We start from the raw sequence: 17,894 nt of genomic DNA, 5'->3' as shown, positions 1-17,894 counted from the left end.
ATCTAGTTCTCCCTCCCTCCTCCCATCCTGGGGACCCCCCTCCCGGCCACCCTCCCCACTCTAGGCGAGATCGGCTTTGCCCGCATTTCCAGCCCACTCCTCTTGCAATTGCAAGTCGCACCAATAGAACAGGACAATGCTGGGGAATCAGCCAGGCCCTTTGGCAACACAAATGTAAACCCAGTGACTTACTGGTAGGTTTCCCCCCACCCACCCCCGCCTGCTGCAGCCACCTGCTCCTCGTGTCCTTGCTGCAAGCTGAGGGGCGAGACATCAGCAGTCCGGCTGCCCGGGGCTCTCTGCGGCTCGCGGGGCAGCTCCCGGGGACGCTCGGGCTCGAGGCATGGCATAGAGGTAGGTGACTGAGCGCGCATCAATGTGGCACCTTCTGGAGGGGTCGCCAAGGGAAGCCCTAAGCTGAGCATCTGCTCGGGAGACCGCGGGTTGCCTCGCGACTCTCCCTGCAGCCCCCACCCGCCATACGGGGGTCCCCGCCCAGCCCTGCAGACAGCTGCATCCCCGAGGGGGCGGGGAGTCCCCGACACCCTCCCCCAAGGGAGCGAGCTCCGGGCGGGGAGGTTCCGGGGAGCGCTTACACCGGCTCTCCCGGGGGGCAGGGAATCCCGGAGATCCCCTGCACAGAGCGCCGCGCTCAGGGTTCCCCGGGATCCCTTCCGAAGGGCGCTGGGGGCAAGATCCCCGGGGATCGGGGCAGTCACCTGCTCCGCTGGGACTCACCTGCCCAGCAGCTGGGACTGGCTGGCCCAGGCAGGACTCAGGCAGGGGCCGCGCGGGGCAGCGGGGCCAGACCCTGCCCAGCCAAGGGGCTCCCCGGGGAGCCGCGATCCCCGGCGAAGCAGGTCAGCACAAGCCGGGTGCGCTCTGCGGGGGCCGGGGCATCCCCTCGGGGCCCCAGAGCTCACTCGGGTCCCCTGCCCGGCGCGGGCGAGCAGCCCCCTGCCTTCCCCGGCTCCCTCCTCCGGTGCTTGGGGGCAGGGCCCCCACGGTCTATGCGCCGCGCAGCTCCGCGCCCTGGTGCCTGGGGAGGCTCCTGCGCCGCCCGGGGAGGTGCCGGCCAGCGGGCGCTGAGATTACGCTGTTTCCGGTCCTCCAGCGCCTCTGTTTCCCCTCCCGAAGCGGCGGCGAAGCGGCAGCCCCCCAAATGGCCTGGCCAGATGCGGCAGGTCTGCTGCTCAGCGCCGCGACTGGAGGAGGCTCCGTGCGCCAGCAGCAGCAGCAGCAGCGCCCGCCCCGCTGCGCCTCCCGAGCAGCCGCAGCCCTGCAGCCCGGACAGCAGCCGGCGCCGCAGCAGCCGCCGCAGCCGACGGCATGAGGCGCGATCCGACTCCCGGCTTCTCCATGCTGCTCTTCGGGGTGTCTCTCGCCTGCTACTCCCCCAGCCTCAAATCGGTGCAGGACCAGGCGTACACCGCGGCCGTGGTGGTGGAGGGCAAGGTGCAGGCGCTGCCCCCCCCGCCCGGCAGTGGCAATGGCACCCGCGAGCCCCCTGCCTCCGCTGGGGGAGTCCTGGTGAAAGTCTTGGACCTGTGGCCCCGCAACAGCGGGGGGCTGCAGCGCGAGCAACTGATCAGCGTGGGCAGTGCGGGCTCCCCGGCGCCCTGCTTCAAAGTGAAGAGGAACCACCGCTACATCTTCTTCCTGGAACCCACCGAGCAGCCCCTGGTCTTCAGGACATCCTTCGCCCCCCTGGACACCAGCGGCAAGAACCTCAAAAAGGATGTGGGCAGGATCCTGTGCGCAGACTGCGGTGAGTTGCCTGGGGCTGGGGCTGCCTTCCTCTCCTCTACAGTCTACGGCTTTTGCGGGAATTAGTGAGGGTTAGTCTGGGTGTGTGGGGTGTCGGAGGCTGCTGGGGGCCAGGCAGATAGGAATGGACAGCCAGCAGACTCCCTCTGCCTAGCGCACCACCAAACAGTTTGGGAACTGCGTTTGGTGGCTGGCATGTGCTGCTGGAGACCTGCCATCCCAGCATCGCCCCGAGGTTACACGTAAAAAAAAAAAGAAAGTTTAGTGTTTATCGTGTGTTTGTTGTATCTGTGGGGTTTTGAGTCAGGAATAGGTACCTGAACCTGGAGACCGTTTGTCTCTCCCCTTAGTGACTGGGAAATGCTGGCAGGCTTGATTTGGGGAGGTGAGACTCGAGGGGACCAGGTGCGGGGAGGGGGGGGGCATTGAATTTGATTTGCTGAATATGACTTGCTCTGTTTTAAAAACTCCTGATCTGCATGTTGAACGCTGCTTCTCCTAGTGTAAGGCAGGCACGCAACTCATGTAAACAACGCCTTCCTCGCTGCCCCATGTCAACAGCCACAGAAATGTAACTCGAGGGTTGCAAGCTGACTTTCTCGGTGGCTGTTTTTCTATATGTGGATCGTTTCTGTTCCTGTGGGTTGTTCTGCTTTCTTTTTTTTTTTTTTTTTTTTTGAGAGAGAGAGAACGCTAGCCAACTCTTGTGAGGTGAACCCCATTTGTGTCTCTGATCTTCGATTTCCTTGAAGAGTGCGAATGCTGCCTGGAACAGAATTTCTTTCAGTTGTGATGATGACCTATCCTGGTAACTTACTCCTGCTGGACGTTGTCAGTTGTGCTCTAACACCTCAATGGCAATCCGTATTGACTGCATCCATCACCTCTAGGCTGGTTGCAGTACAAGCATGCAGGTGATTAGGGAGATAGCATCCAGGGTTCTGGTGGAACGGTGCAGCTGCATAACACGCTCCTTGGTGTCAGAAAGCCAAATAAACACGAGCTGATTTGATACAATTTGCGACTGAATTCAGAGTCTGTTTTGAAATTGGATTTCGCTGTTCTTTTTGTTTGTGCTTCAGTCGCATTATAGCTCACTAAAGTATTTTGTTGTCAGTCTCTTATATTTTTCATATTTAATGTTTCTTTTTGTCCTTGCTTTTCTTTGATAACTGCAGCCAATCTACGGAATGAAAGACCTTGTAATAGCATGAATTTCTGGCCCCATTAACTCTGTAGTCCCTAAATTGCATCCGATGCACTGCTTTCCTACAGCAGATAACATGTTTATAAATGCAGAGACAGATATTTTGTTGACATGTGTATGGATTTTGGAATAGACTGGCTAGCAGGGATGTGCAATAACTATTGAAAAGTTTGGCATCTGTCAAAATGGTGTTCTAATTTTCGGAAGTTTTTTCTTCCACCATATTTAGTTTTTCTTAAAGTAACAAATTGTGTTTGTTCTGTACTGTATAAATACTCTATATCTTAGACTTCATCACATTATTTTCAAATACAGATGTCAAATTAGTTCAACAGGAAAGTGTTGGTTTATTTATTACTGCTTCTTGCCCTGGAATTTCATTATTGCTGTCTAGAAAAGCTGGTATATGGTTTTAAAATTTCATGTTTTGATGATCTTTGATTTTTTTTGTTTGCATTGAATGATTTTGACTAGGTTTGGGATGTGAGCTTGGCCCTTAGTTTGGCTTTAATTCTCAGACACCACACCACCACACCATGGCCCAGGACGTGGTGAGAACCCTGAGGTGCAATGGAAAATGAACAACGAATTTCTCCTTAGGACAGGTTCCAATTTGGTCAATGAATTATAAATATATGCAATGCATATCTCAAGATGATTCAGATTCCCTGTATAGGTACTCACTCATCAGGTTAATAGACCTTTTTCCCATTAAAGGCTATGTGACATGCTAGTTATACTTAGCTCTATAATGAACATTTAATAGTTTTTTTTTTAAAGTAGGCTTTTCTGGGGCAAATCCTTTGCCATTCAAGAGGCAGGCTCTGTCTGCTCTTTAGCTATTATCACAAAGAGAAGTTTACAATTGCAATTGCTGGGAGAGAGAGAAGAAACCTCACATATAAATTGCTGTTGAGAAGAATGGGCTAAGAACATAAATATCAGGAGACCTGTAGTTAATTTATGTATGTATATAGACCAACATGAACATATAACATTTAGTGAAATAACTGTCACAAAATAAAAAAGTACATACCATGAAGAGTACTGGTAAATTTCATGGGGTTGTCATCTGGAATCAGATGGTACCACATCAGCAAGTAGGTTACACGTTTTAGTCCATCAAGAAAAGTCACAATCCTGCAAGGTTCTAAGCAACCTCAAGTGATTTTGCTGAGAGCCGAGAGTGCTCTGCTCCTTCCTGGATCTGGCTCAGAGGGTTAAAGGAAAGTGCGTAGGCTGCTGTAGCCAGGTAAGAGCTGCCATTCTGACCACATCACCTTTTCGGCCCTAATGCATTTATTTCTGCATTTTCAACCGTCTGAAGAAGGCCTCTTGGCTAAAGAATCTGCAGGTTGTCAGTGCTGTTGTCTCATCAGAACTGTATGGCAGGTTGCAAAATAAAGAAGCTGGGATGTAGTAACTGTCAGAAAGGTGGTTGGTTATGTTAAGTAACAGAATTGAAGAGCAACTTCATTGCACTAACATTTTGATGACCCATTGACTTCTGCTCTCCTGTGTGCCAATACAATACTGGGAGGTTAGTGTCGAAGGTGACATGCCAGGTAGGACTGATCTTTTGATTTGTGATGCACCCAGCTGCTGGAGGTGCATGTATTGGGCAATCAGGCCATGATTTGTCTTCTCCCTGCTTGCCTTGTGCCGGAGAAGAAAATTGGGCTGCGTGGTGTTTCCTGCTGCGAAAGAGGGAGATGGAGGTGGTCCATGAGCTCCAGAATTAGCATGGGATTGAGGGTCCCCTGTTAGATCATGGAGTGGTCTCTAAGGGAAGTGGTGGGTACATCATTGTTTGGGACGTTGAAAACTAGACTGTGTGGAGCACCAGAGAGTGGAGACTAGGGAATCCTCCTGCAGTGGCAAGAAGATGGACTTAATAGCTCTGCTCCAACGTCATTTCTACAAGGACTGGGACCTCCAGGATTCTGTTCTCAGCTCTACCCCTGACTGACTTTGGGAAAGGACAGGGAAGAGCTCTTTGCCTCAGTTTACGTATATGTAAGATGCATAGAATAGTCGTCACCTTCTCTCAGTGGAGTTGGGGGGATTAATGAATATTTGGGAACACTGGGAGTTCCTTGGATGAAAGGTGGGATGCTTTCAACAACATGGTGGTATTATGTGTGTCATGGGATAGCGTGGGTTGGGATATCTATCTGCCTGAAAGGCCATTTAAAAAGCCTCTTTGACAACCAATATTCTAGCTGTGATATTGCTTCCTATATTGTTATATATTTATTTTCTTTAGTCAGTATCCTTCACATGGATTTTCTTTTGGCATCCATTTGCTGCTTGTTTTGGGGTGACCTCTTATTTCTCTATGCTCGTGGGGGTGGACCAAGGAGGAAGGAATATGTCCACGAGGTAACCTTCGCTTTCCCTCAAACATTTACAGTGACCAGTGGAATCCCGGCTTTGGCCTACTCCTGATTCTGTTGAAGATGATGGGAAATTGTGCCACTGACTTTACTGGAAGCGGGATCAGACCTTTAAAGAGCATTCAGCATCTTCAGTTGTTTTACACTTTAAATGACTAAATAAATACCGCTCTGCAAGCTTAATATATATTTTAAAATATCTAGTTTAGTGAGGGGAAGGATGGCTTTGTTGTTAAAGCATAAGATATGGAGTCCGGAGACCTGGGCTCTATTAAAGACTAATTCTGTGACCTTGAGCAAACCAATTGAGCCCATTTGTGCCTCCGTTTCCCCACAGGAATTTTAATATCAACTTGCCTCCCAGAGCAGGTTTGTACATCTCTTTGAGACCCTCGATAGAAAGCATTATGGAAGTCCTATACAGGGCATAGTGGTTGCTACTACAATTAAATAGGGCTATTCACAGCAGTAAGAACTATGCTCCATAGAAAGTATGTCCAGGCTTGGGCTTTATTACTACAGTTGATGCTCCTTACAGATAGAGTGTCTGATCTTGCATGCAGTAGACATTCAGAATTCTTGCTGACCGCAGGGCCAGTTTTGAATGCACAAGGATTGCAGGTTGGGGCCCTAAATATCACATCACTTTTGCTGGGAGGTACATTTCTCAACTTGCTGAACTTGGCGTTGGCTTTGCCACATCTGCTGGGGTTAATCAGGGATGGGTGCTCAAAGTTTTGAGCACACAATGGCAAATGTACCCTCCTGAGAACTGAATATCTGTGGTCCCATCCAAAACAGCGTTTAAAGCACAATACTAGCAGCTTGTGCACAATCTGCAGAAAATGCTTGTTCCTTTTTCTTTGGGTAATTCATTCAACACATTTCAAATAAACAGTGAACTGAATATAATGCTGGGGAAAGGTGCTGGCTTGACAGTCTCTCTTTATCCCCAGAACAGGTACAACACAGGCAGCAGCAGTGTCAGCTTCCCCTGCTCATTGCCCCGCTAATTAGAGCTGTCTGAAACTATTTCGCACCACCTTCAGAAAACTCACACTTCCTTGGTTTTGCAGGAAAGCGAAAGCTGTCTCCTTCTTGCCTTGAGCTTTTGCAAATGGAAAATGGTCATTTTGCTGCAGAAAGCTTTTTCTTCTTGTAAACATGGCACATTCACACAGGGTGCCGACTCACAGTTTTGCTCAGGTACAGAATTTTGCCTCTGTCTGACATGGAAGGTAGCTCAGTCTTTGTGACCGATTCTGTCCTTGGGTTCTCAGCTGAGCCTGCCGAAAAGGGGGCCAAGTATTTATTTTATTGCTTACTGTTGGGGGCATAGAACTATGCCTATCCCAGCGGGCAGGTGCACATATTTTAGAAATAAATGAAAAACAGAGGTTGAGCTATTATTAAAACAAACCAAGTCTATAAAATGAAGACCTGTCACTCTACTGATTCCTCTTAGTTCAGAAAAGCCTGGGTAAATATACATCCTTGCAGTGTGCCCTAGAGGTCAACAGAGACTGGAGTACCCAGGCACTACCACAATCCAAATAATAAATGAGTTCCAGAGCTAAGGGCCTTCCACTCAGAACTCTGGCCACCTGTCCTGTGACAAAAACAGCTGCAGATTTTTAGCTCCAGCGCCCCCCAATTATCACAACTACTGGGGTAAAACACTGTGGGGAGCAGGTTCTCACATACACAGGATCTGAACCATAAAAGGCTTTATAAATCACAACTAATGCCTTGAATTGCGTTTGGAAACAAATCAGAAGCCAGTGCACATGTACAGCCATCTCCATCAGAGAAGCATCACTATGTAAATGGGTAGCCATACTCTGCAGCAGCTGAAATATACAAATGTTCTTCATGGGTAGGCCTAAGTAGAATGCAAAATAGTAATCTAATGCAAAGGAGACAACATCTCTGTTAATGTCTGTTGCAAGGTTGTTTTGTGATGAGGGAATATCTTGGGAATGAACTGGGATCCACCAATCCATTTTACCTAGGCCACTAAATAGCAGTCATAATAACAGGCCTTGCCAGATTTGGTAATCACTGATCACACTGGTGAAATTCTCTATCTTTTTAAGTCATTCCATTTAATAAATGACACAGCGGTCCTTCCAGCAAGCACCCAAGCTGCAGGAAATCCCTTAGGGTAAATTATACAGTGCTTTGTGTGTGTGTCATACAGTGAAAATAAACAGCACAAGTGGATGTAAAATTTGACTGACATCAAGGATTGCAAGCACATCTGTAGTGGGATTTTCAAAATGGCTTGTGGAACATGCAGTAGGAAAGCAGAGAGCTTGTTGTTGGCTGCTCTTGTAACCAGTGGAATTTTCAAAGCTATGAGGTGCTAGGGTGCTGAAAATTTGTCTGCCTCCTGGGAAAATCTTGGCAATTGTCTCTAGTTAGACATCTAATAAAGCTGCAAGGCTAAGGACGTCTTCCCCTTCTTCACCTTTACTGCCTGTCCTTCACAAGGCATCCATAAATGATCCCTGTTTCATGGAACCCCCGCTGGCACTCACAGCCCCCTGACACACAGACATTGCCATGTTCCATTGCATGCAATTGTTAGAAATCCCAATGGTTAAATAGCACAGCCATGATCAGATAACTGTCCCCTAACAAGCAATTACTCTGCTAATGATGTTTCTCTGCAGTGGTGCCCATGCACATACTGGATGAAATTAAGCTGAGTGCTGTTAAAACACGCATTGGGGCAAGCAGTGAGGCACAGACTCAGTGCAAAGTTGGTGCAGCCGGTGGCTTTGGCAGACAGTCTTAGAACGGTAAGAGAGTCCTGCTGAACAGAGCCCAACGATGGCAGTGTGCCTGGCAGGTCTGCAGGGGACACCCCTATGCTAACCCCACAGGTGAGGAGAGTCCTAAGGGACATCTCCACGTGCACTGTTAGAGAACGTGGGATCTGGACACCAAAGTGACAGCCAGCCACAGAGCGCACCAGTTTCTCGATCACCATGTGAGTGCAGCATTAATTCTTGACACATGCATGGCCATGCATTGGGGGATGTCAGTCAAGGGCCTCCTGCCTTCACCTTAATGCACAAGGTACATGATGCTTGAACTAGATTATGGCAACCATCGTCACCAGTTCCCCAGTCCAAATCACATGACCCTGTTCTTTGCAGCATGTCCTGCATGTTGTTGTTACACTAATGCTAACAGTCCACTTGTCTCCATCATTGATTGGCCTGTAGAGAGCAGGTGAGAGTTCATTTCCTCTGACTGGTGTCAGGTCCATCTGCTGGTCCACCCGACTTTTAATAGGAGAACTCAGCTGCTGGGGAACCCTCAGTGCAAGGCACCACTCTATAACTGGGACACTGGTGTCTTCAAAGCAAGAGAGCAGAGTCGCACTCATTTTAGAACCAGCTGCCCTTTGTAGCCCTCCAGTCCAATCACTCCTAGCAGCACCTGCATACGAGATGGTGACCATCCTCTCTGGATCTTACCCTGAACGTCCATTGCCTCCTGATGGAGATGAGCAGAGATCTCCTCTTGAGGCCTGCCCTGGTCCCAGCGCTGCAGCACCCTCTATCTGCAGCTTCCTCAGGGAAGACAATTCATTGGAGGTATTCTCATCTCATGGAATATGGTGATGACATGAGATTCATTACAGACACAGAGAGGCAGGATAGTGCACAAAAGATGCAGGTGGGACAGATCTATGTGGGACACAAGATGGCTGATTCGTGCTCTGCTGGCTGAGGCCCATAGGGACAACATTCACACCTTGGTTCCTTCTATTCAGGGCCTGTGGCACATAGTAGTTCAGTCTCCTGTGGGCTGTAATGCTCCAGTCTAATTTTGGTTGTTGGGTTTAGTGTGTGGGTGCTTGGGGGTGTTGGTGGCCTGTGAGATACAGGAGATCAGACGAGATGATCTGGTGGTCCCTTCTGGCCTGAGGATTTATGTCAAGTCACTGAAGCAGAATCCCAAACAAAATTCCGATGGGTTTATCCCCCGCAGCCTCTCATACCCAAAAAGGTCACCTCTGAACCCATGTAGCAATGGCAGGGCAAACTCACCAGTTTTGATAGCTGTTGTAACAGGACTCAAAGCACGGATGGGGGATGGACCATGAGAGGAAAATGGGGACAACAGATGATATTTAGCTGAAAAGAGTTTCTTGTCCCAAAGCTGGCCCTTGTCTGCCAAAGAGAAGTGTGTGAATGTGTGTGCGCACAAGCGCACACAATGTTTGGAGCTGGGTTGTATGTGAGCCAGGGCCCATCCCTCATGATCCCCAATTCCTTCCTTATAAATACCCTCATTTTGCTTTGAGCCCAATGGAGAACCTATGCTAATGTAGATAAAAACAAATAAAAAGGACAGAGCCAGAGTTCATTCCCTGGAACACTGTCAATTTCTGTTTCAATTTCCTGCATTTTAAGAGTTTCTAAGATAGTTCAGGAGAAGACTTTCTGTTTTTTCTTTGACAGAATAACCATCTAGTATTTAACAGAAACTTGCCAGCATGAAGGAAAGTGCCAGCATGTAATATTTTCTATTTCAGGGAGGGAGTGTGGTCTAGGGGCTTGGGAATCAGAAGACCTGGGGTTTGGTCCTGCTGACTACCCCACTGAACTGCTCTGTGCCTCAGTTTACCTATCTGTAAAATGGGCATGGTCATTCCTGTGAGGCCTAATTAATTGTTTGCAAAGTGTTTCGAGATCCCCAGATGTTAAATGCTATAGAAATGCAAAATATTGTTGTTGTTGAGCATGGAATATATTTGACTTATCTCTGTCTGAGGTTGGTCATGTGGTCAAGGTTTTAAAGCAGTTGTTTTTTTCTGAGCTGTATGAATAAAAAAATTCTGTGAGGTGGAAAGCACACAGACCGCCTAGTAAATTATTCCCCAGCTCAGCGGCCAAGGAGAAGAGGCCACTACCCATGTGGGAAATCCTGGATGAAACCCAGTTTTCAAAGGAGCCTAGCGGAGTTGGGCACCCAGATGTCATTGAAATTCTATAGGGCTTGGACACCTAAGTCCCTTAGACTACTTAGCAAAACGCAGCCTTAGTGGTCAGGCTGAAACCAACCAAAACAGCAAGTTGTCAAGGCCATGGCAAGTATTAAAATCCTAATGATGAGAACTACAGCTAGTCAGCTGGGGCTGTTTACACTGCCCCGCAGCTCAGTTTGCGGGGCTATGGCTTGCAGAGTGCACCAAAGTGCTGTGCTGTAACTCCCCCATGTGGACGCTGCAGGCGTGAACTTAAAGGTCCCTAGTTCACCTGAACGTAGTTCTGTCTGAAGAGGACTACAATATTGCGAACTGGGGGCCTCCATGTTTGCATCCCCAGTGTCAACGTGGGGGAGATACAGTGCAGCACTTTGGGGCATGCTGCAGTTCACACCCCCGTAGTCTGAATTGCAGGGCAGGGCAGACATGCCCTTCGACTCTGCTCTCCTTCCATGGTGTAATTTCGACGTAACTCCACTGAACTGAATTGAATAACTCTGGATTTACACTGCTGTAAATCTGACCCTTTGCCTCTAAATACTGTTCGCTTTAGGCAGGTGGAGTGAACGTTAGATCTTGAGATGCAGGAGTCACCCAGTTAACATAGTTTTCCCTTGTGCATTGGTGTTTTCCTTGGCTGTTGGTTCTGTCCCTTCTTCACGTGATTTGCAGAGAAGGTACAGTGTGCCAAACGTTTACCTAATATTCTCTGTCCCCTAGTGAGTGTATGCAGTGGTTGTGTAGCCCTGTCAGCCCCAGGGTATAGAGAGACAAGGTGGGCGAGGTAATAGCTTTTATTTGACCAACAGCTCAGTCCCTCAGAGTTTCTCAAGGTAAGTTAGGCTAAACCACGTTGCTGATTTCTTTCTTGCAGTCAGTTTGGCTCTTCCAAGGTTTCTGAAATTACAGCTCCGTTTGGGAGAAGTCAGGTGGGTTGGGAGCTGGGTATGAGGAACTCTGGTGAAAAGCCCAGTGTGGTGTATTTGTGTGGGTGCTTGGCACAAGTGAAGGCTTGGATTCTGCAGTCAGATCTGCATCGGCGCAGACGGATGCCTGCAGAGGATCTGATTGCAGCCTCAGGATCTAGGTCTTAAAGCCAACAGACTATGGAAGCGATTGGGGAAAAAAAATGAAGATGGTGATAAGATAGGGCTGTGTCCAATGTCTGTAGTGAAGCACTCAGGACGATTAAAAGGCATTTGCAGAATTTGTGGAAGGACATACTGTACTTAATAGGAGAGTGAGGCAGCTTCTGCCAATTTGCAGGCAAGAGGCAGATATTTGCATTGATTATGATCAGCTTCTGCTAATTGGCTGAGATAACGGTTTAATAATAATACAATGGCATTGGGAACCCTCCTGCATTCTGTCTGCTCTCTAGTTGTGGCAATAGCTTGGCATGACACCACTGGCTGGAATTATTTTTGTTTACTGGGTCGTGTCACAATCAGTACAACAGTCCTCGTGGCTAGCATTGGATTGAAATTTAGCTTCTGGATTATCCAAGGGCATTTTGTCCTCCTTAACTCTTTTGGGCAGCCGGGTGGGTGCAAATCAGGAGCAAGCCCATTGAAGTCACTGGTGCACAGCCGTCACGAGATCAGAATCAGGCCCATTATGTCCGGCTGGAAAGGCACACAGTTCCAGCTTTACGTGGAGTTGCGCTGATGTGGACAGATTAAAACGTTTCATGTACACATTCATTGACCCTGTGACTGTCACACACAACTTGAATGGAATAGGAGGCTATTGGCATGTGCCCACAGGGCTGAGAAACGACCTTTTATAGATGTTGCTGAAGGAGCTGTAGGGCATTATTATTGTGATCTTGTGGCTAGGTCCCTCTTTGCTCCTCTTTGCCTACACGCTGTTCCTTACACTTTTCCAATCTCCCTTTTGTCTCCCTTTGGCCTTGCCTGTTCTCAGCTCCTCTCTCCTCCCCAGCGGTCCTGGGTATGCCCCTTTGCACCTCAGCTGCCCACCCAATGTTCTGCCCCATCTCCCGTCCGAGGGGCATTGCGCGGACAGCAGGGGAGAGCACAATCTTTGTTCACCCCTCACCAGCTCAGCTACACCCTAAGCCACCAACAAAACTGTGCCATCCAATGTAGCTAGCACTTTTTTGGCAGGACTGCAGGTGTAAATCCAGGCTGACATGCACAACTGGGAGGAGAACTATCATGCATCTTCCTCCACCGCCCCAAGCCATGAGTCTCAGGAGCAGCTTCTAGCCTATCAGGAGCAACAGGGTCTTCAGACCCTGCTTAGTGTCTTGTTAAATCCTTCTTCGTTAGCTGGGGAGGGACCAATGATGTCCGCCCCCATCACTGCAGAAACCTGCAGTGGGACCCAGACCTGGGGGCAAAGGGAATGGTGGCCCATTGGAAGGGGGATAGACATGGGATCTTTTGGTAGTTTAGTCTCCCTGGGAAGCCAGCCTGCTTCCATGAGAGCAGAGGAGCTGTACTCCGGGTATCCATACTCTAGCTACAAGGGACCCTTCCTTTTTTCATTCCTAAGGCTTTGGCTGCAGGACACCTTACTCCCCTTTTGTTTGGCTGAGTTTGAACAACTCTGGCTGTAACAGGCCATTTGCTCTGTGGGACAACCTGGTTTTAGTGGGATGGGGCACCAGCCACCTCTTCCTCTGGAGTCCTAGTGGACTAGCGATGCCCTCACTTATGGGCATGTGTTCACAGACCCCAGATCTGGAACAAGGTTTACCCTTTGTCTACTCCTGTCTTATTCAGAAAGTCTGTGATCGGTGTAGGTTTTTGCGTAGTCAACTGGGAGGCTGGTGCTGGGGCTGAAGCGCAGGATGCGCTCTGATTAGCCGAGAACTGGACTTTTTCCTCAAGGAAAAAAAAATTGTTGCCAACTCCTAGCTTTTCAGCCCCAAAACATACAGGCAGTGAAGCGCACCCGTAAGAGCTCTTTACTTTTCACGATGTAGCTGGGATCAGAATTTTGGGAGGCTGGGAGAGGCATTTCTGCCAGCTATAGGCCAATCTGGAGAATTGTCATGCTCAAGTCATCCCAAAAGAATATCTCTGTGAAACATACCAGGTAAGAAATGATGTGTGTGAAATAAAAGCGCTGCGGTGGGCTTGTGCTCACAAGAGCATCCTGCTATGCAGAAGAGGGAAGTTTATTCTCTGATCCATATGTTGTCGGACCTGGAAGCCTTTGTCCAGAATGTGAGAGCAGAATTGGAGTCAATGTAAGTTGAATGCTTAGCAGGTGGAGTGCAAGCATTTCCCTGTCCGTGGCAGCAACCACAAAACACCCATGTTGGTAAATATACGTGGTGAGGCAGGGCTGGCTTCCTCTAACGAGCTGTGTGATTTGGGAAATCACTTAACTATTCTGGGCCTCAGATCAACCATCTGTACAATGGAGAGAATCATACTCTGTGGGTGTTTGGAGGTTACCTAATGAATGTTTCGAAAGGACCTTGAGGTCCTGGGATGAAAGCTGCTGCATATTGTAGGAGCAAGTCTAAATACAGTGGGTTATTTTTAGCACCCCTCTTCAAATGACCCACACTCCTGTGCCACGTCAGTCAGGGGTTACAGTCACTTGGGGGCCAGGAAAGGGGTTAAATCGGAGATGTGTTCTGAACGGGGCGGTGCGAGGAGGGAGTTAGAGAAAGAGAGGTGCTGAATGTGCCGTTTCAGAGCAAAGAGCGTTTGGGGATGTTTCTGTGCACAATGTGGGCAGCTGGACTCTGTTTCTGTCTGTCACAAGCATGCTGGGTTTCAGAGGAGCAGGCAGTGGGAGCAGTTCATAGACCTTCCTGGCAGAAATACCTGGTCAGCTACTAGCCTGGGCAGCAACTAGGATGAGACGCAAAAAGAACAGGAGTACTTGTGGCACCTTAGAGACTAACAAATTTATTAGAGCATAAGCTTTCGTGGACTACAGCCCACTTCTTCGGATGCATACCGAAGAAGTGGGCTGTAGTCCACGAAAGCTTATGCTCTAATAAATTTGTTAGTCTCTAAGGTGACACAAGTACTCCTGTTCTTTTTGCGGATACAGACTAACACGGCTGCTACTCTGAAACCTAGGATGAGACGGAAGTTCCTTTTGTTAATTCCCAAATTCCCTTCTCCTAGCCCCAAAGAATGCAGGGAGTGCCTAGTGACTTCCTTCCTTGCAAGTGTGCTGATCACCCTGCTAACTGGGAATCAGCACAGCTGTGTTTGCGCCTAACAGAAGATGCAAACAATTTTTCCATAACTGACTATCCCACATGCTATTTGGAAAATCTCTAACCTTCAAGAAGGGCTAGCAGCAGCGAACGGAGGAGCTGCCCAAAACAGCATTAAATTAGTGGGAACAGTGTTGTGTACCTAAGCACTGTTTGGGACTTGGCTGGACATTGCCTGCATAGCTGCATAGACTCCACTATCAACATCGGCTAACCAGAGTGCGTATAACCACCCAGCTAAATGGAGCTGAGCATTGCAACGTACTTGACCAATACGTGTTCCGATGTGATTGCAATGTATTGCATTGTCAAGTATCAGGGGGTAGCCGTGTTAGTCTGTATCTACAAAAACAACAAAGAGTCTGGTGGCACCTTAAAGACTAACAGATTTATTTGGGCATAAGCTTTCGTGAGTATAAACCTCACTTCTTCGGATGCATAGAGTGAAAGCTACAGATGCAGGCATTATATACAGACACATGGAGAGCAGGGAGTTACTTCACAAGTGGTGAACCAGTGTTGACAAGGCCAATTCAATCAGGGTGGATGTAGTCCACTCCCAATAATAGATGAGGAGGTGTCAATTCCAGGAGAGGAAAAGCTGCTTCTGTAGTGAGCCAGCCACTCCCAATCCCTATTCAAGCCCAGATTAATGGTGTTGAATTTGCAAATGAATTTTAGTTCTGCTGTTTCTCTTTGAAGTCTGTTTCTGAAGTTTTTTTGTTCAATGACAGTGACTTTTAAATCTGTGATAGAATGACCAGGGAGATTGAAATGTTCACTTACTGGCTTGTGTATGTTACCATTCCTGATGTCCGATTTGTGTCCATTTATTCTTTTGCGGAGGGACTGTCCGGTTTGGCCAATGTACATGGCAGAGGGGCATTGCTGGCACATGATGGCATATATGACATTAGTGGATGTGCAGGTGAATGAGCCCCTGATGGTGTGGCTGATGTGGTTGGGTCCTCTGATGCTGTTGCCAGAGTAGACATGGGGACAAAGTAGGCAACGAGGTTTGCTACAGGGATAGGTTCCTGGGTTGGTGTTTCTGTGGTGTGGTGTGTAACAGACTTCAAAGAGAAACAGCAGAACTAAAATTCATTTGCAAATTCAACACCATTAATCTGGGCTTGAATAGGGATTGGGAGTGGCTGGCTCACTACAGAAGCAGCTTTTCCTCTCCTGGAATTGACACCTCCTCATCTATTATTGGGAGTGGACTACATCCACCCTGATTGAATTGGCCTTGTCAACACTGGTTCACCACTTGTGAAGTAACTCCCTGCTCTCCATGTGTCTGTATATAATGCCTGCATCTGTAGCTTTCACTCTATGCATCCGAAGAAGTGAGGTTTATACTCACGAAAGCTTATGCCCAAATAAATCTGTTAGTCTTTAAGGTGCCACCAGACTCTTTGTTGTTAATGTATTGCATTGTTATTCAGGCAGGGGCGACAGCCTATTTTGCAGGGTGTGTCCCGCATGAACTCTTTGAAGTGAGAGGCACATCACACACAGGCCTTTGGTACGTAAGCAATGGCCAAACCTTAGTCCCTCAGTGGGAGTTTTGCCATTGATTTCGGCAGGATCAGAATTTGGCGTCATAGCCTGTTTCATCACACTGCTGCTGCATGGCTTCCAAGTTTTTACATAAGAACGGCCACACTGGGTCAGACCAAAGGTCCATCTAGCCCAGTATCCTGTCTTCCGACAGTGGCCAATGCCAGGTGCCCCAGAGGGAATGAACAGAACAGGAAATCATCATATGATCCATCTCCTGTCGCCCATTCCCAGCTTCTGGCAAACAGGGTCTAGGGACACCATCCCTGCCCATCCTGGTTAATAGCCGTTGATGGACCTATACTTCATGAATGTATCTAGCTCTTTTTTGAACCCTGTTACAGTCTTGGCCTTCACAACATCCTCTGGCAAGGAGTTCCACAGGTTGACTGTGCAATCTGTTAACCAGATTGATTCTTCCTCCACTGGATGGAGAGGAGAATTTTCTCCACCTTAACAAGGTTGTACAACACCTAGCATAACAGGGCACCGATCCTGACCAGCATCTGCGAGTGCTACAGTAATATACTTAATCCTTAATAATAATAATACATTCTGCTCAAATATTTTGAGGTCTGGGCAGCAATAATCTCAAGAGCTTGTTGATCTTTTGAGCTCTCCATTTACTTGTAATAGTTAAACCCAGGTAATATGAATATCTCCCAGCATTGCTGCTCTAGGAGGTGTTCTGCTGAGGATGACTGATCTGAAATCCTGATGCCTGTCTGTGCTGATTCCTCAATATGGAATTCACCAAGATGAAAGAGACAGGGTTGTGGCCTGCTTTAAAACAAGGAAAATGTCATCTTCAGAGGATGAGATTTTACGTTCCTAGCCAATAAGGGCTTGTCTTCACTGCAGAGTTAGCCTGGGCTGTCTCTCCTAGCCCCACTCCCGTCCATACGCACAAACCTCTTACATGAGTTTAGTGGTGCTTTCAACCCGAGCTAGCTGGCCCTGCTGCGGGTATAGGCTAAAGCCCAGGTGCTGCTTTCCTCAGGCTATTAACCCCCACATTGCAGTGAGGATGCAGGCTAGCTCACTCGAGTGCTAATAGTCTTCCAATGGCTTCCCACAATAACCCGTGTGCCTAGAAAGATGAACAAATTCTCCCACAATTCACCAGGAAGGAATCAGAGATCGGCCCAGCTGGCCGCAGCACAAAGAACCATGGGATGTGCCCCCAGAAGTCCTAGCGATCCCCATGGGGGAGGGCAGCAGGTCACTCAGGCAGGGCTCTGCAGCATGGCCACTCACAGCAGGCTAGGCTAACCCGGGTGCTGATCCCCTGAATTAGCTCTGCAGTGAAAACAAACCCTAAGCAACATGGTAGAGCTGTGGAGGCAAGGGGATTTCTGTAGCCGGTGGCTCTCTGGGAGGGCAGATAAAAGCATGTGCATTGGCGGGGGGAAGCCTGCGTAGCCATCAGCCTGGTCAACTCGCTGCATTCACCATTCCAGGCTGTCTGCATGGCAGCAAGAGCCAAGAAGTGAAAATCTCCCCCGTAACTCAGGACACTGTAAAGGCCCCAAATGAGCCATATGCTGAAGGCCTTATCCTCAGCTCTCAGCTGCAAGAAGCCCTCAGTTCTGGGCAGGCATGTGCTGCTCTGAGCTAGGCACACGCTGGGCCTGACTGCAGTCTCACTCCAGTTTTAGGCAGCTGCAACGCCACTGATCTATAGTGGAGTTACTCCTCTTTTCCTCTGGTGTAAGTGGATGCAGAGCTGCCTCCAGTGGATTG

At 48.6% G+C, this 17,894-nt stretch overlaps 1 protein-coding gene across 2 annotated transcripts in view; it reads left to right on the top strand.

Moving 5' to 3' along the window:
• The first annotated feature begins 245 nt into the window (after positions 1–245).
• NRG2 (neuregulin 2) overlaps positions 246–17,894 on the top strand; it is a 286,620-nt gene continuing 268,971 nt past the window's right edge. For both annotated transcript variants that reach the window (XM_054036434.1, XM_054036433.1), the window contains exons 1-2: positions 246–354; positions 1,115–1,768. In XM_054036434.1, coding sequence (XP_053892409.1) covers positions 1,330–1,768 — 439 coding nt within the window. In that variant the 5' untranslated portion in view covers positions 246–354; positions 1,115–1,329. The remainder of the gene's footprint in view (positions 355–1,114; positions 1,769–17,894) is intronic.

This window comes from Malaclemys terrapin, chromosome 8 (assembly GCF_027887155.1).
Source record: "Malaclemys terrapin pileata isolate rMalTer1 chromosome 8, rMalTer1.hap1, whole genome shotgun sequence".
NCBI lineage: Eukaryota > Metazoa > Chordata > Testudines > Emydidae > Malaclemys > Malaclemys terrapin.
The sequence above is the reverse complement of the archived record's forward strand: the minus strand, read 5'-3'. Positions and strand labels throughout refer to the sequence as shown.